Here is a 23,990-nt window from a genome sequence, read left to right on the forward strand (position 1 = left end):
TGTGTGGAGGCCTTAAATTAACATCTTTTGTTAGATTCATTCCTGTGTATTTGATGTCTTTTGATACTAACTGGATACTTTAACATCGTTTCTAATTGTTTATAGTCAGTACAAATCAGCTACCTTTCTGTAACCAGCAACTTCAAATTCACTTATTAATCTGCATGGTTTGATTTTATGTATATACTCATAACATCTTAAGATTAATACTTTGTTATTGTTCAGGAGAGAAAGGGGGGAAGGGACGGAGCCCGATCTGATTCCAGAGGAGCCTGTGTGTCTCCCTGCGGCGGGTCGGGTCTGCTCCCAGGACACACTCTCAAGGTTGTGTCCTGGTGCCTTTCTGACCCTGTGTTTGGGACTGGGCTGGACTTGATTGACCGTTTGCCTTTTGAGGGGCCAGGAGTGCCGCCTGTGAGCACGGGGGCGCATTGCGTTCATGTTAGAAACTCCCACCAGCAGCCGCTCACGGTTCTGCCTGCTCTGCTACCTTCTTGTCAACGTTTGATACCATCAGCCTCTCATTTTAGCCGCTCTGGTGGGAGCCTTGATCTCGCCTCCTCATTTTTTTTTTTTTAAGATTTTATTTATTTATTTGACAGAGAGAGACACAGTGAGAGAGGGAACACAAGCAGGGGGAGTGGGAGAGGGAGAAGCAGGCTTCCCGCCGAGCAGGGAGCCTGATGCAGGGCTCGATCCCAGGACCCTGGGACCATGACCTGAGCCAAAGGCAGACGCTTAACGACTGAGCCACCCAGGCGCCCCACGCCTCCTGGTTTTAATTTGCATTATCTTAATGTGGGACATCTTCCCAAATGTGAACTGGTTACATGGCTATTTCCTTTTGCAAAATGCGTATTCAGAGCTTTTGCTCATTTAAAAACACGTGTTTTGTTCTTCAGTAGCTGTGGTGATTAGGCATCCCTGCCTCCCCCTCTTCGGGGAGACACCCCCCTTGTCAGCCATCAGGTACTGGGGGCTCTTGGTCAGGTGAGGATCCGCTCCCTGCTCCTGTGTGCAGAGAGCTCTTGTCAGGATCAGTGATGAATTTTATCACAGGTTTTTTGGCAACTATTGGGTGATCATATGATTCTCTTTCCTTTCTTCATGTGGTGTGTTAAATTTTGAATACTCTGTTATTTCGGGGCGCCTGGGTGGCTCAGTTGGTTACGCGACTGCCTTCGGCTCAGGTCATGATCCTGGAGTCCCGGGATCGAGTCCCGCGTCGGGCTCCCTGCTCAGCGGGGAGCCTGCTTCTCCCTCTGACCCTCCTCCCTCTCATGCTCTCTGTCTCTCATTCTCTCTCTCAAATAAATAAATAAAACCTTTAAAAAAAAAATACTCTGTTATTTCTATTATCCCCTGTACATAAACCTATAGGAGATATTCCCCAGAGGGTCAGGAGTGTTCTGGGTCGGTAGGTGTTGACTGCAGTGTGGGGGTTGTGCTTGAGGGGTCCCTTTCCTGTCAGTGCTGGGGTGGTAGAGTGCAGGTCATGACAGGTGGACATCCTTGGAGATGTGGTGGGCCTAGAATCTTGTGTGGCCCCATCTTCCAGCATGTTGAAGTGGCTTAGGCCCTGCCCGGGGCCCCTCCTTGCACTCCAGATGCCCTTGGAGCTGGCTGTGTGTCCTGGCAGAAATCTCCTGGTCGCTTAAGGGTGTCTCTCGGGAGCTGCCATGGCTGGTGGATGCCGTGGCTGGCTGTTCAAGCTGGGAGACTGTCGGGACCACAGGTGATGGGGACTGTGGCCATGCTCAGTGCTGGCAGGTGGCTCCTCCCGGGAGCATCCTGAGTACCCCCGCTGCTGAGTGTGGCATGGGGGTGTGGCTGTGACTACCGTGTTCGCTGACCGCTTCCCTGGGGAGAAGTGCAGACAGCAAGCCCCCCAGCGCGGAAGCAGTCCCTCTACCAGCATGGCAGGCTGTGTGTGTTCTGCCTGCATGGGGCTCACTGCGTGCCCCCCACAGCCTCTTGCTATACTGTGGTCAGGGCGGGGAGGCCAGGAGCACTGCTGAGAGCGCACAGAGCCAGGGTGTTGGTTAGAATTTGGAAGTCTCCACTGAGCAGCATGCCCCCGGGACATGTCAGCAAGGGGCGCAGGTTCCAGGGCGTTTAGCTGCTGCAGCCAGCCCTCCCCTCAGCGCTGGGTCCATCATCATTTTGGGATGGGGCTGCCCCACCCTTGCCCTCCAGGGTTCTGTGCCCGTCCCATTTCCACACGGGACCTCCTCAGCTTGTGTGGACAGCACTGCACACGAGACCAGCCACTCATCTTGAGCAAATTCTGTCGTTCTCCATTGGGTGGCACCGAGGCAGGCACAGGGCTGACATGCCCCACCCTGGGTCAGCCTGCTGGTCAGGATGGGGCTGGGATTTGGGCTTCTTGATCCTCATCCTGCAGGAGGGACCAGCCCTGAAACAAGACCAGGAAGGGGGTGATGGCGGTGTGCCCCGCCCACCCTCCTTGCACCAGGGGTTTGGCCCGCAGGATGTGTCCCCAGAACAGCCCCATAGTGTCACCGGCTTGTGGTGACGTCAGTTGGGGAAGGGGGAGGCCTGTTCCCGGGAGGGGAGATGTCTTGGGGAGGCCCACGCAGGCAGGGGGCATCAGGGTCCTTCCACGCATAGGGGAGTTCATGGTGGAAAACAGGACTCTCCTCCTGCCAACGTTCCCTTTTTAAGACCAGCTCTTGTATTCCTCATTATTTAATCCTTTCCCGGGAAAGCCACGTTGGAGATGACGTGTGTCTCTCCTCTCTTCATGCTCATGGGAATACTTGGGTTTCAGGATGAGCACGGGGGCTGTGTGGGGCAGAGGAAGGTGGAGGGAGCCATGTGTGCTCAGGCGAGCCTGGTGGGCGGGACGTGCTTCTCGTTGCCCAAGTAAGAGATTTGCTTTTCCTGGCACATGAAATGAAATCGCAGTGAATGTGAGGATTCCGAGAACTTAATTTGGGAATGATGTCTGAAAGCATCACTTTCTTTTCTAGGATAAAGATAAAGTTTCTCTGACCAAGACCCCAAAGCTGGACCGCAGTGATGGAGGGAAGGAGGTGAGGGAGCGAGCAACCAAACGGAAGCTGCCCTTCACCGTGGGGGCCAATGGAGAGCAGAAGGACTCGGACACAGGTATAGATGCCGCCCCTCACTCCCTGCTGACCACCCAAGGCCATCCTCACCTGCCAGACTCTTCTCTTCCACAGAAAGTGTCCTTGACGGCCCCTCCCTCAGGCGTCTCCTGACCCTGGACCCTGCCTGGGATGTGCCCCCAGGACAGGTGCCCCCCAGCCTGTCTGCACCTCTCAGCTCTGCACCAGGACTCTTGAAGGAGTCCTGTTGGAGGCCTGGGTGGGGTCTAAGAGCATCTTCTCTGTTGTTGATGTTCAGGGTGACTCGGTGCTGATAGGCAAGGTTCACACACACACACAGTTCCCCCGAGAGGGCCAAGCAGGAACATTCCCCCAGCCCCCAGCACACCCAGCGAGGCTCCCAGTGTGTGCCCAGCTGTAGGTGTGAGTGTGGGCTCCTGTCTCCTGAGGTTCGCAGGCCCCCTGCCCGTGGTTCATTCAGTCCCCTGGAAGTCTTGCGCTGGAGGATAAGCGTGTTTTCCCTTAGGGCTGCAAAAGCACAGAAATTGCACCCCGTTGTTTGAAGTAAAAGCCAAAGGAACACTGAGAGTGAGCCAGAGCCAGTGCCGTTTTCCTGCCGGTGTGGTGGGGCCTGGTGTTGCAGAGCAGGGCTGTGTGTGTGCATGATTATGAGCCTGTCTGCACACGAGCGAGCATGTGTATCCGTGTGTGTATCCGTGTGTGTGAGTGCGCACACGCACGTGTGTGAAAGGGGGGCTGATGATACTTGGCACGTGAACCTTCACGTTGATGGCCTCTCGAGCGGCTCCTGTGGCCTGCGGGGGGCTAGGCAAGAACCTGGCCTTTCTCCTGCCAGCCTGAACTATCTCTTCTCCTTGACCCTGGTGCACAGGGCCCTTCCCGGCCTGCTGGTCGTCTGACTGGTCTGCAGACGTGTATGCCAGTCACAGGCAGGGGTGAAAAGGGGTACAGAATTCCCCGAGAGCCACAGAACCTGGGGTGAGCTCACAAAACCGTGCATGCAGCCATAGGACAAGGAGGAGAGGCCCTGCCAGGATGGCGGTGTGGGTGGGGCTTCTTGCGTAGGAGGCTTTGTGTCGGGTAGCGGGAAAGTGACGGGTACTGAAACAGGACAAGCATGTGCGAAAATTGGGAGAAATGGCAGCGCGCATAGCCTGGAAATGTGTCTGTGCTGTGGCTTTTATTCACCAGGCCACAGGGGTCCCCCCCAACACCCTGTGCGGGTGCTCCCCACTCAGACGTCTGGTTAGTTAAAAGAGGAGTGGGTTTGGTTTTGCCAGCTAGGGTATGAGGAAGGTGTCATGGGCCCCCAGGGATCCTTCACAGGGGTGTGACAGAGCCCATGGCTTTTGTGGCCGGATTGTCACAGTGGGGACAAGAGGGGTGGGTGGGCGAGCGGAGGGGCCCGTGGATGCACATGGACGTTGGGCTCCTGCCAGAACGGAGGGGCTCCGGCTTTAGGTCTGGAGGAACTAAGGCCGGGCCCCGAAGTGCTCTCTCCTGTTACGGTGCCCTGCCACTTTTGGTTGTAGAGGGCCTGGTCTTGGTACCTGGTCGTTAGCTCTCTGGGTGGTGGGGGCCTGAGATTGGTGTCCATCCTCTGGGACGTTCCGGGACGTTCCTATAAATTCCCAGCAGCCTTGCTGTGAGTTCAGGAGACCGTGTTAGGGCTTCTCCTTCCTGGGAGAATGTGTTGCCTGAGCAGAGCGCATCTGGGTAGGCGGACGTTCTTGGGCTGCCCACTCTGCTCTGGTTGGTGGGATTTCTCTGCGATGCCCGTTTCATTGTGATGTCGGCTTCTTGGGTTTGTGTGTTTCCAGCGGGCCTTAAAGGGTCCATCTCTTGATGGCTAGCATTTCAGCAAGAGGCTGCCAGGTGGCTTCACCTGGGTCCACATGGGTTCTGTCTGGGGTGTCTAAGAAGTTCTTGGGGCGTGCAGGGAGTGCTCACGTTTCTCTTCTCTGCAAGTCGTGGGTCTGGGTGCGGGCAGGGAGGGCATCACCGTGAGGTAAAAAGAAAGTGAAGAACATTTGGAAAACAAAATTTTCCAGGCTAGGACTCTGTTACAGACATCTTAATACATACGAAATACAATTGCCCTCGTATTATCATCATCCTTTAGGGGTCTGATTTTATATCTTGTGTATCTGCTTTGTTAACAAAGCTAGATTTTCCGCTAAGAGGATTCTTCTTTGGGTGTGTTGTGCGTGACTTGTATCAGGAGCCTTTCACACTTGGTGCTTGGTGTGTCACGCACGGCGTTGGGAGGCGGGCTGCTGGGACCCCTGGCGGGCCCTGTGAGCCGTGGTCCTCCTGCACTTCCGGTGAGAATACCTGCGCCAGGTGCTGACACCTCCGGCCAGGTGCCTCCCAGCTGCAGGGCTGAGTGATCTGTGCAGAGTGACCGAGGCCGGGGCACTGCGGTCCCCTCGGGCCGAGGGAGGGTCTCCCGGAGTGGCAGACTTGGAGGGCCCCGGCCGCCCGCTGACGGCCCCCTGCATCCCCGCCCTGCCCAGCCCCTGCTCCTGCCGTGGCCCTCCGGCGCCCTCTGCTGGGAAGCTGCAGCCCTGTGCTCACCGAGAGGGGAACATGGCAGAAGGCTCCAGAACTCGGGGTTCTGTTTCCTCAGCTGTGCCCCCCAGGTGGGCGGAGGCTGCTGACCCTCTGCCCAGGGACCACCGAGCTGCCTGAGAACGTTGTCCTGTTTCCTTGACCCCCAGGAGGCGACCTCCTCCGTCCTCAGTGCTTAGGCCCGGCGGCTTGTCTGTGGTGAAAGCTGGACTGGACTTGGTCTGCGTCCCAGCTGATGGAGGCCCGTCTCCCACAGGCGGCTCATCACTTCAGCTGCCCACACAGCACCCTGGACGGCCAGAGTGCGCCTCAGAGCCAGGCCTGCCCCGGGGGGCACAGGAGGGGAGGGGCGGGCGGTGTGTGCTCGCCACATCACAGCCCTGCCAGCCCAGACCCCAGGCAGGTCTGATGTCTAGGAGAAACAGGCCAGGGACGGCTCTTCCTCTAGCGGCTGGGGAAGGCAGGCCTCGCGGGGGGGCCTCGACCCGGCAGGTCGCCTGAGGCCCTGCAGCCTGGCCCAGCCTGCCCCGTCCGTCCGCCACCGGCTTGACGCTGGCCTCTGTGTAAAGCGCTTCACCACCTGCTTCACCTAAAGTGTTAGGATGAAGAGTATGTGATGGCCACACTTCCAGTGGGACTAACGTGTCTATTTTTTCATGTTTAAATTTCCTCTCAACTTAAAAATTCTGTAAGCAAGTGTTTAGGTCGGTTTACATGCTTACCTACCCTTTTCAGGCTTCTTTCGTAAGCCTCCTACTCTGTACGGTTTTCCGTCCCTTAGTCTGAACATAAGCTGTGCCCTTTGCTCCCTGGAACCACCACGGTGGCCGCGGCCTGTCCCCAGAGGCCAGATGGGCCCCCCAACCCCGCATCAGAGGGCTGCCCTGTCAAGAGGCATCAGGAGCTGGCCACTGCTGGTTCTCAATACCTGGAAGTGTCTTTGGAGTAATGAAAAATTAAGGTTCTCGTATTTTGGTTTTATCTCATGAATAAGACTCTTGTGTCCTGCATCTGGTATTTATTCAGCAACACTGACGGGCAAACTACTCATTCACTCTGTGTTAGGGGTTTTGGGACATTCACGTATTCACTGAAATCATGGTCCTCCTTGTTCCGTAAGATTGCTTGGGGCAGCCCCTGTTCGAGGACGGACTCTGGCTCCACCGCCCATGTCTGCAGGCCTCCGGGGCGCTCTGCACACCGGAGGTCACACGTGCCTGAGGAGGAGGGGCTTCTGCGCTCCCGCGCCTACTTGGCGGGCCTGCCCGTGGTGGGCGGTGAGCAGGGCGCCACCGCCGAGCGCTGCTGCTGTGGGAGCCTCTGGCTGGAGAGCGCTCGTGCCACCCCCAGTGAAACCATCGCTCTGTCGTTTTCCTCCCTGAACTTGAGCGGTTTCTTCCTGTACTTACAGAGGGGAGTATGGACTAGCCAAGGAGGGCTCTTTCTACCTCAAGTTCCCAGTGTCCCCCATTTGCAGAGTAGGTGGGGATCTGCAGGATCGTGGCCTCCCTCGGGGCCCCTGCTGTCCACACAGTGTGGGTGAGCCAGGCCCTCACAACCACCTTGGGTTCTGTGACTCGCAGGGAGGACTCCCAGGACCATGACTGATGGCGGACAGGGCGCAGAGCAAAATCCACACGGGAAGGCACATGGGGCCTCATGCAGGGAAGCTGGCTGTGGCTTTCGGAGTCTCCGGGGAGGACCCTGGGTGGCGACGTGGCCGTTCCACCTGGTGGTGCTCCAGGGTCTGAGGCAGGGGCTTGTGCAGACAGGCCCGGGGCCAGCAGGACTGATGGTATGGTTCGTACACTGGGGCAGGTTTGGATTATAATTTATTTATAAAAGTTCTCACTGCGCTTTGGTGCCATAAAAGGAGGGTCAGTGGTTGGGAGGTTGTGTTGTGTGTGGGCTGTTAGCCAGCATCACTTCCCGATCCCTGGCTTCCTCTCCACGGCCACGGCAGCCCACACTGAATTCCCAAGCACCTGTGGAATTGGGACTGTGGTCGCCCTCGCCTGGAGAAGAAGACATGCATCTGCAGAGGCCACACAGCTCCGACCTGGGAGGAGAAGGCAGATTCAGAGAGGGACCCCAGGCCCTGCTTTCCTGGACACAGGAGACTAAGACCACAGAAGCCGAGGGCTTGCTGAAGACCCCCTCTGTCTTTACTACGTGATCAGTGGTGGTGATTTTCTGAAAGAGGAGGGAGAAGCCAGTCTCAAGTGCAGCCTGAACATCAGAGTGCCCCCACGCAGGTCAGGTGGGCGCTTGGGTCCTGGTCTTGCTGCACTTGGGAGAACCGAGCGTGAGACTTGTTCCAGAGACAAGCCCCCCTGCAGCTCCTGGCCTGGTTCGGATCGCCTCCAGTGCATGGACTGTCCCACCAGAAGTGGTTCTTCCTGGACTCTTCACATTGGCTTCAGGCCTGTGTCTGGTGTGGAAGGCTTGCTCCTGAGAGGGGTGTGTCCCCGGTGCCATCAGATCTCCCTGAGCTCTTCTGATGTCTCGGGGAGCAATGCAGTTCCACAGCAGCAAACCAAAGGCTCCACCGTGGGGTGGGGTCAGAGCAGCGCTGACATGGTAGGATTTTAGGGTGGAGCATAGGGCTTACAGATTTCCCTTTTGGGCAGTGTGGTGGACTGTGTCTCCTGAAAAAGCCGTCAACTAGAACAGCCCAGAAGTCAGAGATGGTGAGTGGTGGATATGATGAAGGACCCGTTTGAGAGCTCCAAGTCCCCGGGAGTCGGGCCGCGGGCCCAAGGTCTGTCAGGGCCACCGCGGACACGCCCATGAGAGCCACACCCGGGACACCGCGGCGGGAAGAAGACTCCATCCCAGATGGGGCAAGGGGCTTTGAGAGGTGTCCCCAGAGACTTGTCCTAGCTTGTCACTTGCCGGGCTGGGACCGAGATGTGGGCCGTCCTGTGCTGCTGGGAATGCCTCTCCGTCCCTCCAGTCCCAGATCAGAGCAAACGCTAGTCCTCTCTGGAGAGATGGGCTTCCGTGCGGTTTCTGGGCCCCAGGGTTCAGACAAACAGGAGTGCCGGGTCAGAACCGCAGCGCAAGGAGGGGCGCCATCCTGAGAGGGGGCCAGCCCTGGGGACCTGGCGTTTGGATGCTGGATACAGAGCATGAACCAGTAGATGCAGTAAAGGAGAAGTTGGAAAGCACGGGCAAGGAACAAGATGCTGCCAGAGAATACCACGTCGATTTTTGAAATATATAAAATGGGATATATGGAAACAAAAATTACCAATGAAATTAAAGCTTCAGTGGACAGATTATATAGCTCATTACATAGAACATAAGAAAGAATTCATGGGGGTGCCTGGGTGGCTCAGTCCGTTGGGCGACTGCCTTCGGCTCAGGTCATGATCCTGGAGTCCCAGGATCGAGTCCCGCATCGGGCTCCCTGCTCAGCAGGGAGTCTGCTTCTCCCTCTGACCCGCTTCCCTCTCGTGCTGTCTCTCATTCTCTCTGTCTCAAATAAATAATTAAAATCTTTAAAAAAAAAGTCTTTGGGGGCACCTGGGTGGCTCAGTCATTAAGCGTCTGCCTTCGGCTCAGGTCATGATCCTGGAGTCCCGGGATCGAGTCCCGCGTTGGGCTCCCTGGTCGGCGGGGAGTCTGCTTCTCCCTCTGACCTTCCCCCCTCTCGTGCTCTCTTACTCTCTCTCTCACTCTCTAAAATAAATGAATAAAATCTTTTTTAAAAAAAAAAATTCATGGCTTGGTAGTTACAACCAAGGAAATTGCCCGGACTATGGAAGAGAAAGAGGAAAAGGCAGGAAGTGGGAAAGAGCTCGGGGTGTTGAGACAAGGCAGCTGGATGGCACCAGGAAGGCAGAGCCCTCAGTGTTTGTGCAGAGCAGAGTCCCTGAGTGTAGGGGTGCGGTCTGTTGTGGGCAGAACACGGGTGGGTACGCACATCAGCACGTGGTGGCAAGATGGCAGGGGCAGAGCGGTGCTGAGGTGGCTGGAGGGCCGGCGACACTCCCACCTGGTTGCGGGGAGGAAAGCTGCCTTGTCTCCAGATGTCCGGGTTCTGCTGGGGAGGGAAGCACAGTGGCAGGAAGTGGAGTCTGGAAACCAGGGTCCCTCAGGACCACACACCGGGAAGGGCCACACTCCAGCCCTGCAGCTGCCCCAGAAGGCCCGGCTGAGAAAGGGGGGCCTGCTGGGATTGGCTGTGGAGGGCGGGGACCCTGCATTTGCCAGGTCAGGGGCTGCACCTGAGAAGGGGTGGCACGGTGTGGCGCCCACGTCACAGACCACAGCGAGCTCGCACCATAGAAATACAAGGCGGTGTCCCGTCAGCGTGCTTTCCTTACGATGGCGCAGGGGCGCCGTCCAGGCTCGTGTGAAACCATCACCCCCCCACCAGCTACAGTCAGAACACCGGGAACACACTGGCGCTGCTGGAGAACATTTCACCATCAAGAGATGGGCATCGAGGAAGATACGATTACATTTGGGTTTTTTCCCCCGTGTTAAGACACGTAAGATGTCCCGCTCCCCCTCTGGGAGAGCCGTGTGCGAGGGTGGGCTGCAAGGCCCCTCCCAGCAGGAGGGGCTGTCCCTGCCTTTCGTGTCCCCAAGCATCGTCCAGTGTCGTCCAGGGCTCCTGGCCACAGCAGAGAAAGGCCCACTGGGGCACAGGGCCTCCCTGCACACGGAGTCTCCACGCCCCCCATGTGACTGCGCCTTCTGACACCACAGGCCTGGTGCTGTTGTGTCCTGCTCTGCAGTGGGGGGCACGTTGTGTTCCTGCAGAAAGCCCGTTGGGCAAAAGGCCCGGCTGGTCTACAGCTGCCACTCACAGGAAATGCCTCTCCTGCCCCCCACCTTCTGAGGGATCTAAGCCCCTACCATGGCTTGCACTGCGCCCAGACCCTGCCTCGCCCCTCCCTGGGTCCACTCCAGTGGAGAGCCCGGCTGGGCCTCTGGCTTTGTGCTCTGTCCCCGCGACCAGGAATCTTCGGCACCGCATGTGTTTCTCTGAGCTCCGCGTCCTTCCTTCTCCAGTCGGCTTCCTGCGTCCAGTCCCCTGGAGAGGCAGCTGCGGCCTGAGCTGTGTATGCTCCGTGGGGCACCTTGCGCAGGGGTCCGAGAGGCTCTGGTGGTCCCGGGACACTGGGTAGAAATCGGGTCCAGACTGCAGAGCATGAGAGCGTTCTAGTACCTGGAGCCCTGTGCCGGAAACACTGTGTCGGCAGGGGCGTCGTAGTGCAGTCGGTCAGCATGTACGTGCTGGGGGTGTGGTCCGGTTTCTGCGTGAGAACGTGAAGGGAGCAGCCCGTGGCCGAGGGAGAAACAGAGAAGGCACCGGGTAGAGGCAGGTCAGTGGCGCGCTCAGCCGTGGGAGAACTTTGAAACCAAATGCCCGACTTGGGCTCTGTGGCCCCGAGTCACTGCGGAAGCATGGCTTAACTTCTTGGGACCCCGGGGGGCCACGGGGCTGCCGCCGTGCGTGAGCGGGGTCCGTGGTTGCCAGGAGGAATGTTCTGGAATTTACTGCCTCTCTAGGGCTGTGCCTGGTGGGTGGGTTAGAGACTCACTTGCTGGAGGTGGCCTGTGGGGCCTGAGGAGCCACCACCCAAAGCACGGGGACCCACGTTCCAGCAGGGCGCGGCTTTCTCAGGAAGGAGCAGCTCATGGGAGACGTACAGTGCCGCATCTGTGGGGCTGGGCATGTTGTCCTGGAGTGGGGCAGGCGAGGCAGACGGGGGTCCGTCTGGTCGTTCTCTCACAGATGGCACCCGGCTCCCGAGGGCAGGCCCCAGCCAGCGAGGCAGCTCTCCAGTGCGCTGAGTGGAAAGCAGGAGGAACACGCTCCCCCCCCCCGCCCCGCCCCGAGAGAAGAATTTCAGGGACCCGAGTCTCCCACGGTGACCCTCCTTCCCGGCTGCACTTTGCACCCCGTGACCTAGAACGCCCCCTGACCACCCCGGCCCCCTGCACAAAGGCCCCACCCAGCACGCACGGGGCAGTGTGGGGAGGGTGCAGGCTTCCGGTGGATCCCTAGTTCCCCAGCAGGAGGGGCAGCTTTGGCTCCTGGTTCATGGAGTTGGGGGTGTATTTTCTCTCCCTTACCCCTGCCCCTTCTCGAAGAAACCGCACCATGTGCTTGTGTTCAGGGCTGGCAGGGTGTTTTGTTACGGGTCAGACCAGCGGAGGATGTGCGCGTCCCGAGGAGGCTGACACGGAACGGCTGAGCTGTTCCATCGTATCTGGTTAGTGCTCTGTGTTGATGCCTTTAGATGCCTCCAGCTCAGTCCATGTCGTGGTACTGCAAGGCTGGTTCGCTCCTCGAAGGGCCATGGCATGAAATGGAGGTCCCTAGAAGCAAGAAGAAAGGTACAGTACTGACGAGTCGGCCTTGATCTGTTTATGTATTTCTGAACTGTGTTTGCCATTTCTATCTGCACTGTTTGGAGGCGGGACGGGGAAGGAGGAATCCGCGTGTGCACACGTGTATTTAATAGACGGAGACCTGTCCTGTGTGAACCGGGACACCGGTGAGGGGCCGTCCCACCGCCTGGCGCGCGGCGGGCAGTGTGGGGAGGCACCTGAGTGGAGCGAGCGGTCGGTGGGGGCCGAGGCGGAGCAGGCTTCATTGGCTGATCACATGGTGTCGAGACTGTTCCCGCTGGAGGTGACGCCAGGTGGCACGGGGCTGCCGCCTCTGCTCTTGCCCTTTCCCCGTGAGCTGTGAGGTGGGAGGCAGGGGCTCCGAGGCACCAGGGAAGGCTCCGGGTTCTGAGGACGGCGTGGCATGAAATCTCCCCCTGTCTCCTCCACCACCTCACAGAGAAGCAGGGTCCTGAGCGGAAGAGGATTAAGAAGGAGCCTGTCACCCGGAAGGCCGGGCTGCTGTTTGGCATGGGGCTGTCTGGGATCCGAGCCGGCTACCCCCTCTCCGAGCGCCAGCAGGTGGCTCTCCTCATGCAGATGACTGCCGAGGAGTCTGCCAATAGCCCAGGTGAGCCCCCAGGGTTGGGGCAGTCTTGGGGACGGGCGTCCCCTTTCCCTCGTGGAAACGGCCCAGGTCCTAGCGGCTTCTGTGACCGGGGACACCCCCCCGCTGACGCCCCCACTTGTCCTCTCCTTGGCCTGCAGTAGACACAACACCAAAGCACCCCTCCCAGTCGACAGTGTGTCAGAAGGGGACACCTAACTCTGCCTCAAAAACCAAAGACAAAGTGAACAAGCGAAACGAGCGCGGAGAGACCCGCCTGCATCGCGCGGCCATCCGCGGGGACGCCCGGCGCATCAAGGAGCTCATCGGCGAGGGCGCGGACGTCAACGTCAAGGACTTCGCAGGTGAGCGCTCCCAACAAGACGGGAGGCTGCGCCCCCCGCCTCCACGGAGCCCCCTGGCCGAGCGAGCGCACGCACCGGGGCTGGGAAGGCACAGCCCGGACCTGGGGGTCAGCGTGGCATGGGCGGCGGGGCGGGGGCCGATCCCGTTCTTAGGTCAGTGTGATTTGCTGTTTCTTAGAAGGAGGAATCCATATTTTGGGAGATATTTCAAAGTAAGGTCATTTTATTTTTCACCGTTTCTAAGAGAATTGGGAAATTTCTAGATACCACCCTGCTGTGTTCTAATAAACCCCAGTTCTGTGGGAGAGGGGTCTGCCTCTGGCGTACTTAGGGAGAAGCTGCACCGCCTCTGTGCCTTTCAGCCTGGGGACACCTCCCACTCCACAGGCCAGAAACGTCTCCCCGAGCCTGCCCTTGAGCTCAGCACAGGAGTGGGGGTTTCTCCCCCGGCTGAGACAGCCGAGCGTGATTTACTTGAAGGGCCTGTGATCGCGGTTCGCTGCGGCCTCGTGTGCACAGGATCCTTGCGCTGTGTTCTGCTGCATGGGCCAGAGTCCAGCCCTGTTTGCTCTGCTTTGGGGAGAGCGTGGATGAGCAGAGCAGTCTTCATGACAAACCCGTCTGAGTTTTTCCTGCTGCCTTAGTTGCTAGTTGTCTGTCAAACCTAATTTAGCATTTTTTAAAAAATCAGTTTTCCTAGATCAGGATTTTCCAAAGTACTAGACTTTGTGTCCATGGGGGTGGGCCCTGTTTGCACACTGACGTTTGAGGCCATGCTTCCTGGTGGCCTCTGAGGCTCTCGCAGAAGCGGCCACCAGGGGAGACCTTCCTGCGTGGCGTCAGCCGCGTGCTTCACCAAGGGCACGCTCCCAAGCCTGCGGCTGTGGCGACAGGCTCTGCGTCCTCCCCAGGTGCCTCCCCAGCCTTCCCCCGTGTCCTGCGTGTGTATCGCTGTGCTCACCAGCCCTCTGCCCCAGTGGTCCTTGTAGGTTGTTAATCTCCGGGGTTAACAAGCTCCTCCTCGCGGAGCAAACAAGGTGCCACAGTAAAGGGCGCTCGGGGTCTCCCGGGACCTCAGCCCTCCCATGCAGGGCACCACCACCGTCAGGGCCCCCGGAGAGTGCGGCCGCGGGACAGGAGCGGCGTTCTTGAGGATTAAATAACATAGGTCCTAAGTGTCCGTTTCCAGGCTGGACGGCGCTGCACGAGGCGTGTAACCGCGGCTACTACGACGTCGCCAAGCAGCTGCTGGCCGCGGGCGCGGAGGTGAACACCAAGGGCCTGGATGACGACACGCCCCTGCACGACGCTGCCAACAACGGGCACTACAAGGTGGGTGCCTCCCCGCACATCCGCTGGTGGGCCTGCCGGCTGACGTGGCTTCCATTCTGTTGCTCCCTGTCCCGTTGTCCCCGCCGTCCCGCACGCTTGGCAGCCCCCCCACCTCTGCTCATCCTGGGTGGCCCCTCGCAGCCTGTGGACAGGGCCCTCCTCCGGCCACGCAGTGTGGCCGGGTGTTAGCAGGTGAATGATCACACCCATCGGGAGGGGTTCGGGAGCTGCTCCCTGCCCCGTCCTTGTCCTGTCCTTGTCCCTGTTGCTGTGGTAGTCACAGCGACACAGCACTGAGGGATGTAGCCAGTACACGGGAGGACCGTTGTAACCAGTCCAGGAGCAGCGAGCACCCAGAGATGGCGAGGCTCTCGCTGCGGTCACTGCCCGACCACCACGAGGAGCCCCGGCCAGAGACGCCCAGTGGGGCATGCGAGGACCGCGCCTGTAGACCAGAATGCACCTCTGACGCTCCCTTGTAGCTGCCCTGCCTGGTCGCTTCTGGCAGATGCCAGGGAGCCGGCAGCACCGAGCGTGTGACAAGCGCTTGGAAGGTGACACGTCACCGCGGTGGGGGGAGGGGCTCTGAGTGAAAAGATGCCCATGGTGACTTGGGGAAATCTGGACACGGGTTATGTACTTAATGGTAGGGAGTGTAGTTTACTTTTCAGGTAAGATAAAAGCATCGCGGTTTTTTGTTTTTGTTTTGTTTTAAGGGTCCTTTTGGAGAAATGTACTGAAAAAGCTTATGAAATGCATGGGATCCACTTAAAATAGCCAGGGCAGGGGACTGGGGGCTTGGGGGGAGGGCAGGGGTGACATGAGGCTGCCGGTGAGCTGGTAGCCAACAGAGTGGGGAGGAAGGGGTTCGCCCTTTGAATCTCTGTCCTTTTATAATTATTATTGTGGAACTGTCTCACGCGATAGACTGGAAGTGTGGTGATGGGTGCAGGGTGATGGCCCCCAGAGAGGTCCCTGCCCAGGTTCTGGGACCCGGGACCCTGGGACCTCACATGGTAAGGGGACTCCACAGATAGGAGTGAGCAAAGGATCAGGAAGTGGTGGCCTTGGATTATCCAGGGAGGCCCAGCAGCCTTCAGGGTCTGTGTGGCAGAAACCCTTTGCCAGCCGGGTCAGAGTTACCAGCAGAAGCAGGAGGGAGGAGAGCATGAGGGCGGCCAGCTGCATTGTTGGCCTTAGCGGAAGGAGGCAAGGGACGTAGTGGCTTCCAGCAGCAGGGACAGCCCTTTTAGCAGGCAGACAGCGGGGACGCGGGACCAGAGTCCCAGCACTGCAAGGGGCCCCACGCACAAGGAAAGGAAGAGGCCAACGCCACACGCCTGTAGGGTCGTGAGGTCGGTTTCAGACCTGCCCAGTCGGAGGGCATAGTGATTCGCTAGAGCGGGCAGCTGGGTCCCCGTGAGGGGAGGCCACGGCGTCCTAAGTGAGAACGGGTGTGTGAGCGATGAGGCTGTCCTTGTTAAAGGTTCTTTTCACGCTGCATTTTCTGGACCAAAGCTGCGACTGGATTCGGTATTTGCACTTGAGTCCAGGGAGCTGGCCGCCCCGGGCGTGTGAAGCCGCCCCAGGCGTGTGAAGCCCAGTTGCTGGGTGTAGACAGCTGAACACAGCTGCTGAAACGTCACCCTGCGTGTCTGTCATTCACAGGACCACCCTTACCCGTGTAAGACAAAGCACGGCTTTGGAAATTTCGAGGCTCTTCTAAAATAAATGAAAACACAAAATAAACCTCCTTACAGAAGCTTGGTCTTTGTTTCCTCTCTTCTCTCAACCCCCTGCCCCCCCTTCCCCCCTTCCCCCCAAACTTCCAGAACCCTTCCACGCCCACCGAACCCTGCTGGATGGCAGCTCATCCTTGGTGGGAGGGGAGTGCGCATGTGAGGAGATGCGGGGATGTGGGGACCCCGTGGAGAGGGAGGAGGACTTCTGTGGGAGCTGGGACCTGTTCCCTGTGGCGCAGAGCTTGGGAGGGGGAGGGATGCCGCTAGGCTCCTTCCTGCGGGAGAGGCTTGGGTCTAGAGAGCCCGCCGGGCTGTGCTGTGTGCACGGCTTCTGGTCCTCGGCGGGGGGCGGGCACGGTGGGGGGAATGGGCTGCAGTTGGACACAGACGGGCACAGTAGCGCCCCCGTGTTTCTCGGGAAGCTCCCTCATGTGCCTGCTGCTGTTTTGTAGGTGGTGAAGCTGTTGTTACGGTATGGAGGGAACCCTCAGCAAAGCAACAGAAAAGGCGAGACGCCCCTAAAGGTGGCCAACTCCCCGACCATGGTGAATCTCCTGTTGGGCAAGGGGACCTACACATCCAGCGAGGAGAGCTCGACCGGTGAGTGGCTGGGCGCCGCACCGTGTGCCGGCTGCGGCTGGGAGCATGGGGTGCGGGTCTCCTTGTGCTGCTGTGGGGGGCACAGCGGGCCTCCCCGTATCCGCCAACGCCTGTGCTTCTGGGAGCTTCTGGACTGCCAGGCCCTGTCCCCGGGGGTTTCCGTGCCAACAGTCCTGCAGGCTTACTGCTTATGTGCCACCCCTGCCTTCACACAGACCTCTCTCTGGTCAGCCTCCGATTTCACTAAATCAGGCGAAGGGCTGTTCCTCCCTTCCCCTGCCGAGGGCAGCCCGGACCTCGTCTGCTCTGTGCCCTCCCCGTGCCTGTTCTGGGTGGTGGCTGTGAATCTGTCTCTGACCTCTTCCTCCCTGTTCCCAGCAGAGAGCTCAGAGGAGGAAGACGCCCCGTCGTTCGCGCCTTCTAGCTCAGTTGAGGGCAATAACACAGACTCTGAATTTGAGAAGGGCCTAAAGCACAAGGCTAAGAATCCAGAGCCCCAGAAAACTGTGACCCCTGTCAAGGACGAATACGAGTTTGACGAGGATGACGAGCAGGACAGAGTCCCTCCAGTGGACGACAAACACTTACTGAAAAAGGATTACAGAAAAGAGACTAAATCAAACAGTTTCATTTCTATACCCAAAATGGAAGTGAAAAGTTACACTAAAAACAACACAATTGCACCAAAGAAAGCGGCTCACCGAATCTTGTCAGACACGTCGGACGAGGAGGACGTTGGTGTCACTGTGGGGACAGGAGAGAAGCTGAGACTCTCGGCACATGCAATATTGCCCAGTAACAAAACACGGGAACCTTCCAGTTCCAAGCAGCAGAAGGAAAAAAATAAAGTGAAAAAGAAGCGAAAGAAAGAAACAAAAGGCAAAGAAGTGCGATTTGGAAAGAGGAACGACAAGTTCTGCTCATCGGAGTCGGACAGTGAGTCCTCGGAGAGTGGCGAGGACGATGGGGACTCGGTGGGGAGCTCCGGCTGCCTCAAGGAGTCCCCGCTGGTGCTGAAGGACCCCTCCCTGTTCAGCTCTCTGTCTGCCTCCTCCACCTCGTCCCACGGGAGCTCTGCTGCCCAGAAGCAGAACCCCAGCCACTCAGACCCGCACGCCAAGCACTGGCGGACAGACAATTGGAAAACCATTTCTTCTCCTGCCTGGTCAGAGGTTAGCTCTCTGTCAGACTCCACAAGGACGAGACTGACGAGCGAGTCTGATTGCTCCTCTGAGGGCTCCAGCGTGGAGTCGCTGAAGCCCGTGAGGAAGAAGCAAGAGCACAGGAAGAGGGGCAGCCTGCAGAGCGCCCTGTCTGAGAAGAAGAGCTCTTTCCATGCCAGCGTGGATGGGGCCATTCCCAAGCTGGACAAGGAGGGGAAGGTCGTCAAGAAACACAAAACGAAACACAAACACAAAAACAAGGAGAAAGGGCTGTGTTCGGTCGGTCAGGAACTCAAGCTGAAAAGCTTCACCTATGAGTACGAGGACTCCAAGCAGAGGTCCGAGAAGGCCATACTTCTGGACAACGATGTATCCAGCGAAAACAAGTTGAAGGCCTTGAAGCATGACAGGGACCACTTCAAGAAGGACGAGAGACTTGGCAAAATGAAGTCAGAGGACAAGGAATGGCTCTTTAAAGAGGAGGTGGTCAAAGTTTCCAAGGATGAAAAATCCCTGAAGAGAATCAAAGACATGAGCAGGTCTTTCCGAGAAGAAAAGGACCGTTTAAATAGAGCAGAAAAGGAGAAATTAGTGAAAGAAAAGTCTCCTAAAGAGGAAAAACTGAGACTATACAAAGAGGAAAGGAAGAAAAAGTCCAAAGACAGGCCCTCAAAATTAGAGAAAAAGAATGACTTTAAAGAGGACAGACTTTCGAAGGAGAAAGAAAAGACTTTCAAAGAAGAGAAAGAAAAACTGAAAAAAGAAAAGGTTTATAAAGAAGACTCGTCCGCTTTTGATGAATACTGTAACAAGAGTCAGTTTCTGGAGAACGAAGACACCAAGTTCAGCCTTTCTGACGACCAGCAGGACAGGTGGTTTTCCGACCTGTCCGACTCGTCCTTTGATTTCAAAGGGGACGACAGCTGGGATTCTCCGGTGACAGACTACAGGGACGTGAAGAGTGACCCTGTGGCCAGACTGATCCTGGAGACAGTGAAAGAGGACAGCAAGGACAAGAAGCGGGAAAACAAGGGCCGCGAGAAGCGAGACTATGGGGACAAGCGGAACGACAGGGACGCTTTCTTCAGGAAGAAGGACAGGGACTGTCTGGACAAGAGCTGCGAGAGGAGGAAGGAGCAGATGGAGAAGCACAAAGGCGTCCCCACCTGCCTTCCCGAGAAGGACAAAAAGAGGAGGGAGTCTGCCGAGGGCGGGCGGGACCGGAAGGACCCCCTCGAGGGCACCAAGGAGCGCAAGGACGGCAGGGCCAAGCCCGAGGAGGCGTTCCGGGAGGAGCTGAAGGAGCTGGGCGGCGAGGCCAGCTTCAAGGACAGGCCTGACTGCGACTTCGGGAAGGGCCTGGAGCCCTGGGAGAGGCTCCACCCCGCCAGAGAGAAGGAGAGGAAGGAGAAAGTGAAATTAGAGAAATACAAAGACAAGTCCAGTGACAAAGATAAAAGCGAAAAACCCATCCTTGAGAAATGTCAGAAGGACAAGGAATTTGACAAATGTTTTAAAGAGAAAAAAGATAGCAAGGAGAAGCATAAAGATACACACAGCAAAGACAAGGAGAGGAAAGCGTCTCTCGACCAAGTTAAGGAAAAGAGGGAGAAGACTTTCCCTGGGCTTCTCTCCGAGGACTTCCCTGAGAAGAAGGACGAGAAGAAGGGAAAGGAGAAGAGCTGGTACATCGCAGACATCTTCACCGACGAGAGCGAGGACGAGAAAGACGAGTATGCTGCCAGCGGGCTCAGACTCGGGGAGGCCGGGGACCCGCCCCGAGTGGACGGCCCCCCGGACCCCGACCGGCACCGGAAGCACTCTGCCGACCGGCAGCACTCAGAGAAGCAGAAAGACCGGGAGCTCCGAGAAAAGAAAAAGGAGAAGGGAGCCCTAGAAGGGGGCAAAGACAAGAAAGAGAAAGTCCTCGAGAAGCACAAAGACAAGAAGGATAAAGACTCCGCAGAAAAGTACAAGGACAGGAAAGACCGGATGTCCGTCGACTCCACTCAGGAAAAGAAAAACAAACAGAAGCCCCCAGAGAAGGTGGAGAGGAAGCCCCCTGCCGAGGACAAGGCCAAGAGCAGGCACCGGGACAGGCCAGACAGGGAGCACTGCCGAGACAGGAAGGCATCGAGGAGCACGGAGGCCGAGAAGAGCCTGCTGGAGAAGCTGGAGGAGGAGGCCCTGCACGCGTACAGGGAGGACTCCAACGACAAGGCCAGCGAGGTGTCCTCGGACAGCTTCACGGACCGCGGGCAGGAGCCGGGCCTCAGCGCCCTCCTGGAGGTGTCCTTCACAGAGCCCCCCGAGGAGAAGGTCAAGGAGAAAGAGAGGCACAGACACTCTTCGTCCTCGTCCAAGAAAAGCCACGATCGAGAGAGAATCAAGAAAGACAAGTCCGAGAAAAGAGAGAAGAGCGATGATTACAAGGACTCTGGCGGCAGGAAGGACCCCGGCCAGTACGACAAAGACTTTTCGGACGCCGACGCTTATGGGATCCCTTACGGCACAAAAGCCGACGTGGAGGACGGGTTAGATAAAGCCATCGAGCTCTTCTCCACTGAGAAGAAAGATAAGAACGATTCTGAAAGAGAACCCTCCAAGAAAGTAGAGAAGGAGCTGAAGCCCTACGGGTCCAGCACCGCCAGCGCCCTCAAGGAGAGGAGGAGGAGGGAGAAGCACCGGGAGAAGTGGAGGGACGACAGGGACAAGCACCGTGACAGGCACGGGGACGGGCTCCTGCGGCACCACAAGGACGAGCAGAGGCCTGCGGCCAGAGACAAGGACAATCCTCCGAACCCGCTCAGAGACAAGTCCAGGGAGGAGAGCCTGAAACTCAGCGAGACCAAACTGAAGGAGAAGTTCAAGGAGAACCCAGAGAAAGAGAAGGGTGACCCGGCTAAGGTCAGCAACGGAAACGAGAAGCTGCCGGTGTCCAGAGACCTGGGCAAGAGAGACGCGCGGCCCAGAGAGAAGCTTCTGGGCGACGGTGACCTGATGATGACCAGCTTCGAGCGCATGCTGTCCCAGAAGGACCTGGAGGTCGAGGAGCGGCACAAGAGACACAAGGAGAGGATGAAGCAGATGGAGAAGATGCGGCACAGGTCCGGGGACCCGAAGCTCAAGGAGAGGATGAAGACCGCCGAGGACGCGCGCAAGAAGAGTCTGGACGCCCCTCCCAAGAAGCCGCCGGCGCTGGACCCCGCCCTGAAGGACAGGAAGCTCAAGGAGTCTGCTCCTGCTCCGCCCGCCGCCGAGAACAAGCCCCACCCGGGACCAGCTGTGGACGCGAGGGACTGGTTGGCAGGGCCGCACATGAAAGAGGTCCTGCCCGCTTCTCCCAGGCCTGACCAGGGCCGGCCCACCGGGGTCCCCACGCCCGCATCCGTGGTGTCGTGCCCCAGCTACGAGGAGGCCATGCACACGCCCAGGACGCCGTCCTGCAGCGCCGACGAGTACTCCGACCTCATTTTCGACTGTGCAGACCCCCAGCCCGTGTCCAGCACGTCCGCCCGCGCCTGCTCCCCTTCCTTCTTCGACAGGTTCTCTGTAGCGGCGGGTGGGGTTTGTGAGACCGCGAGCCAGACGCCTACGAGGCCGTTGTGCACAAGCCTTTACCGCTCGGTCTCCGTTGATATCAGGAGGACCCCCGAGGAGGAATTCAGCCCTGGGGACAAGCTGTTCAGACAGCAGAGCGTCCCCACCGCGTCCACTTACGACTCACCGGGGCAGCACCTGGAGGACAAGGCCCCTGGGCCCCCAGGTCCTGCCGAGAAGTTTGCCTGCTTGTCTCCGGGGTATTATTCCCCAGACTATGGCATCCCCTCCCCCAAAGCGGACGCTCTGCACTGCCCGCCTGCGGCCGCGGTCAACACCACCCCCTCCCCAGAGGGTGCCTTCCCTGGTTTACAAGCGAAGTCCCCCCCTCCACACAGAGATGAGCTGTTGGCCCCATCCATGGAGGGAGCCCTTCCGCCTGACTTGGGCATCCCCCTGGATGCCACGGAGGACCAGCAGGCCACTGCCGCCATCATCCCCCCGGAGCCCAGCTACCTGGAACCACTGGACGAGGGGCCCTTCAGCACGGTCATCACGGAGGAGCCCGTTGAGTGGGCGCACCCGGCGGCCTCGGAGCAGGGCCTCTCCTGCAGCCTGATCGGGGGCGCCCCTGAGAACCCCGTCAGCTGGCCTGTGGGGCCGGACCTCCTGCTTAAGTCCCCACAGCGACTCCCAGAGTCCCCGCAGCATTTCTGCCCCAGTGAGGCCGTCCACCCTGCTGCGCCGGGGCCCTTTGGGGCCACAGAGCCCCCTTACCCAGGCTCCCCTGACTCGTACCCTCTGTCGGCCACCGAGCCTGGACTTGAGGGCGCCAAAGGTGACGTGGGGGAGGCGGTCCCGGCCTCTGTCTCCGCCCCAGAGGAACCAGCCGCCTTTGCCCCTGCCTCCAGGCTGGAGCCGTTCTTCTCCAACTGCAAGCCGCTGCCGGAAGCAGCCCCCGACACGGCCCCGGAGCCTGCGTGTTTGACCACCGTGGCTCAGGTGGAGGCTCTGGGGCCCATGGAGAGTAACTTCTTGGAAAATGGGCATGACCTGTCGGCCCTCGGCCAGGTGGAGCCGGTGCCCTGGCCCGACGGCTTCCCCAGCGCCGAGGACGACTTAGATCTCGGGCCCTTTTCCTTGCCAGATCTTCCCCCTCTTCAAGCGAAAGACGTTTCCGACGTCGAAACAGAACCTATAGAAGAGCCTGCCCTCGTTCCTCCGGAAGAGACCCCGGCGGGGCCCCCTGTGGTCCTGAATGGCGGGGATGGCCCTGCCGCAGCCGCCGAGGACCAGCCCCTGCGGCCTCCTGACCAGGTGGCCCCCCGGCTTGCCGCAGAGCCTGAGCCCGAGCCCCCGGAGGAGCCCCAGCCAGATGCCACGGTGGAAGCCGCGGTAGAAGCAGGGGCCGTGTCGGAGGGGAGGGTCCCTGAGGACTCCGACTCCAGCCTGGGGCCCGCGCCGGCACCCCCCGAGCAGCAACCGCCAGGGAGTGGAGAGGAGGCGGCCGAGGGCCAAGATGCGCCGGCCGCATCCCACAGCGTGCCCGACGCCCCCGTGGACGGCTCGGCCGTGGCGGACGGGGCCGGCCCACTCGACAGTGCCGGTCTCGAGGGGCCGCTGGGCAGCATGCAGCCCGAAGTGATGGAACCAGAACCCAAACCCGCGGCCGAAGCCCCCAAGGCCCCCAAAGTGGAGGAGATCCCCCAGCGCATGACCAGGAACCGGGCCCAGATGCTGGCCAACCAGAACAAGCAGAGCTCGCCCCCCTCGGAGAAGGAGCCCGTCCCCGCACCCGCCCCCCGAGCAAAGGGCCGCTGCTGTGAGGAGGATGACCCCCAGGCCCAGCACCCACGCAAGCGCCGCTTCCAGCGCTCCAGCCAGCAGCTGCAGCAGCAGATGAACACGTCCACACAGCAGACGCGGGAAGTGATCCAGCAGACGCTGGCCGCCATCGTGGACGCCATCAAGCTGGACGACATCGAGCCCTACCACAGCGACAGGTCCAACCCCTACTTCGAATACTTGCAGATCAGGAAGAAGATCGAGGAGAAGCGCAAGATCCTCTGCTACATCACCCCTCAGGCACCCCAGTGCTACGCCGAGTACGTTACCTATACGGGCTCCTACCTCCTGGACGGCAAGCCGCTCAGCAAGCTGCACATCCCCGTGGTGAGTACCGGGGCGGGGCCGGGACCCCGCGGGCCGCGTGAGCGCGGACGCCAAGCCCCCAGGGCTTGCTGCCCTTCTGGGGACCAGCCTCCCACACGGTGGGCCTTGCTGACGGAGCGCCTCGGGGTCAGGAGATCTGCTCACTTGGCTCTGTGGGTGTCCCTCCTCCTCACCCGGGACTACCCACCTCCCGCATCACGCACACCGACGCAGCTGTGCCGTTCCCTGCCACTCGGGGATCCCCTCTAACACCCCAGTGCCTCCACGGACACGTAGGCCTGGCCCCTCTGAGTGAGTCCCTCCATGCTTCGGTCCCGGTTCCCGGTGGCCCCATGTTGCTGACGCGAAGCCAGGCCTTCATCCTCCTTACGCTGGAGCCCGAGCAACCCTGGCCCCTTTCGCACCTTCTCCAAGTGCACCCTTTGTGGGGTTTG

General features: G+C 59.1%; 1 protein-coding gene across 10 annotated transcripts in view; it reads left to right on the forward strand.

Moving 5' to 3' along the window:
• ANKRD11 (ankyrin repeat domain 11) overlaps positions 1-23,990 on the forward strand; it is a 189,008-nt gene that overhangs the window by 159,249 nt on the left and 5,769 nt on the right. For 5 of the 10 annotated variants that reach the window (XM_035024584.1, XM_035024583.1, XM_035024589.1 and 2 more), the window contains 6 exons: positions 2,994-3,132; positions 12,496-12,666; positions 12,804-13,007; positions 14,197-14,339; positions 16,534-16,681; positions 17,060-23,556. In XM_035024584.1, the coding sequence (XP_034880475.1) occupies positions 2,994-3,132; positions 12,496-12,666; positions 12,804-13,007; positions 14,197-14,339; positions 16,534-16,681; positions 17,060-23,556 (7,302 nt within the window). Of the gene's footprint in view, positions 1-2,993; positions 3,133-11,436; positions 12,389-12,495; positions 12,667-12,803; positions 13,008-14,196; positions 14,340-16,533; positions 16,682-17,059; positions 23,557-23,990 lie in introns of those variants that run through there. The other 5 variants (XM_035024590.1, XM_035024591.1, XM_035024593.1 and 2 more) reach the window with 5 other exon arrangements.

The sequence above is a fragment of the Mirounga leonina genome, unplaced genomic scaffold (assembly GCF_011800145.1).
Source record: "Mirounga leonina isolate KUSES-001 unplaced genomic scaffold, KU_Mleo_1.0 Mir_180, whole genome shotgun sequence".
NCBI classification, from domain to species: Eukaryota; Metazoa; Chordata; class Mammalia; order Carnivora; family Phocidae; genus Mirounga; species Mirounga leonina.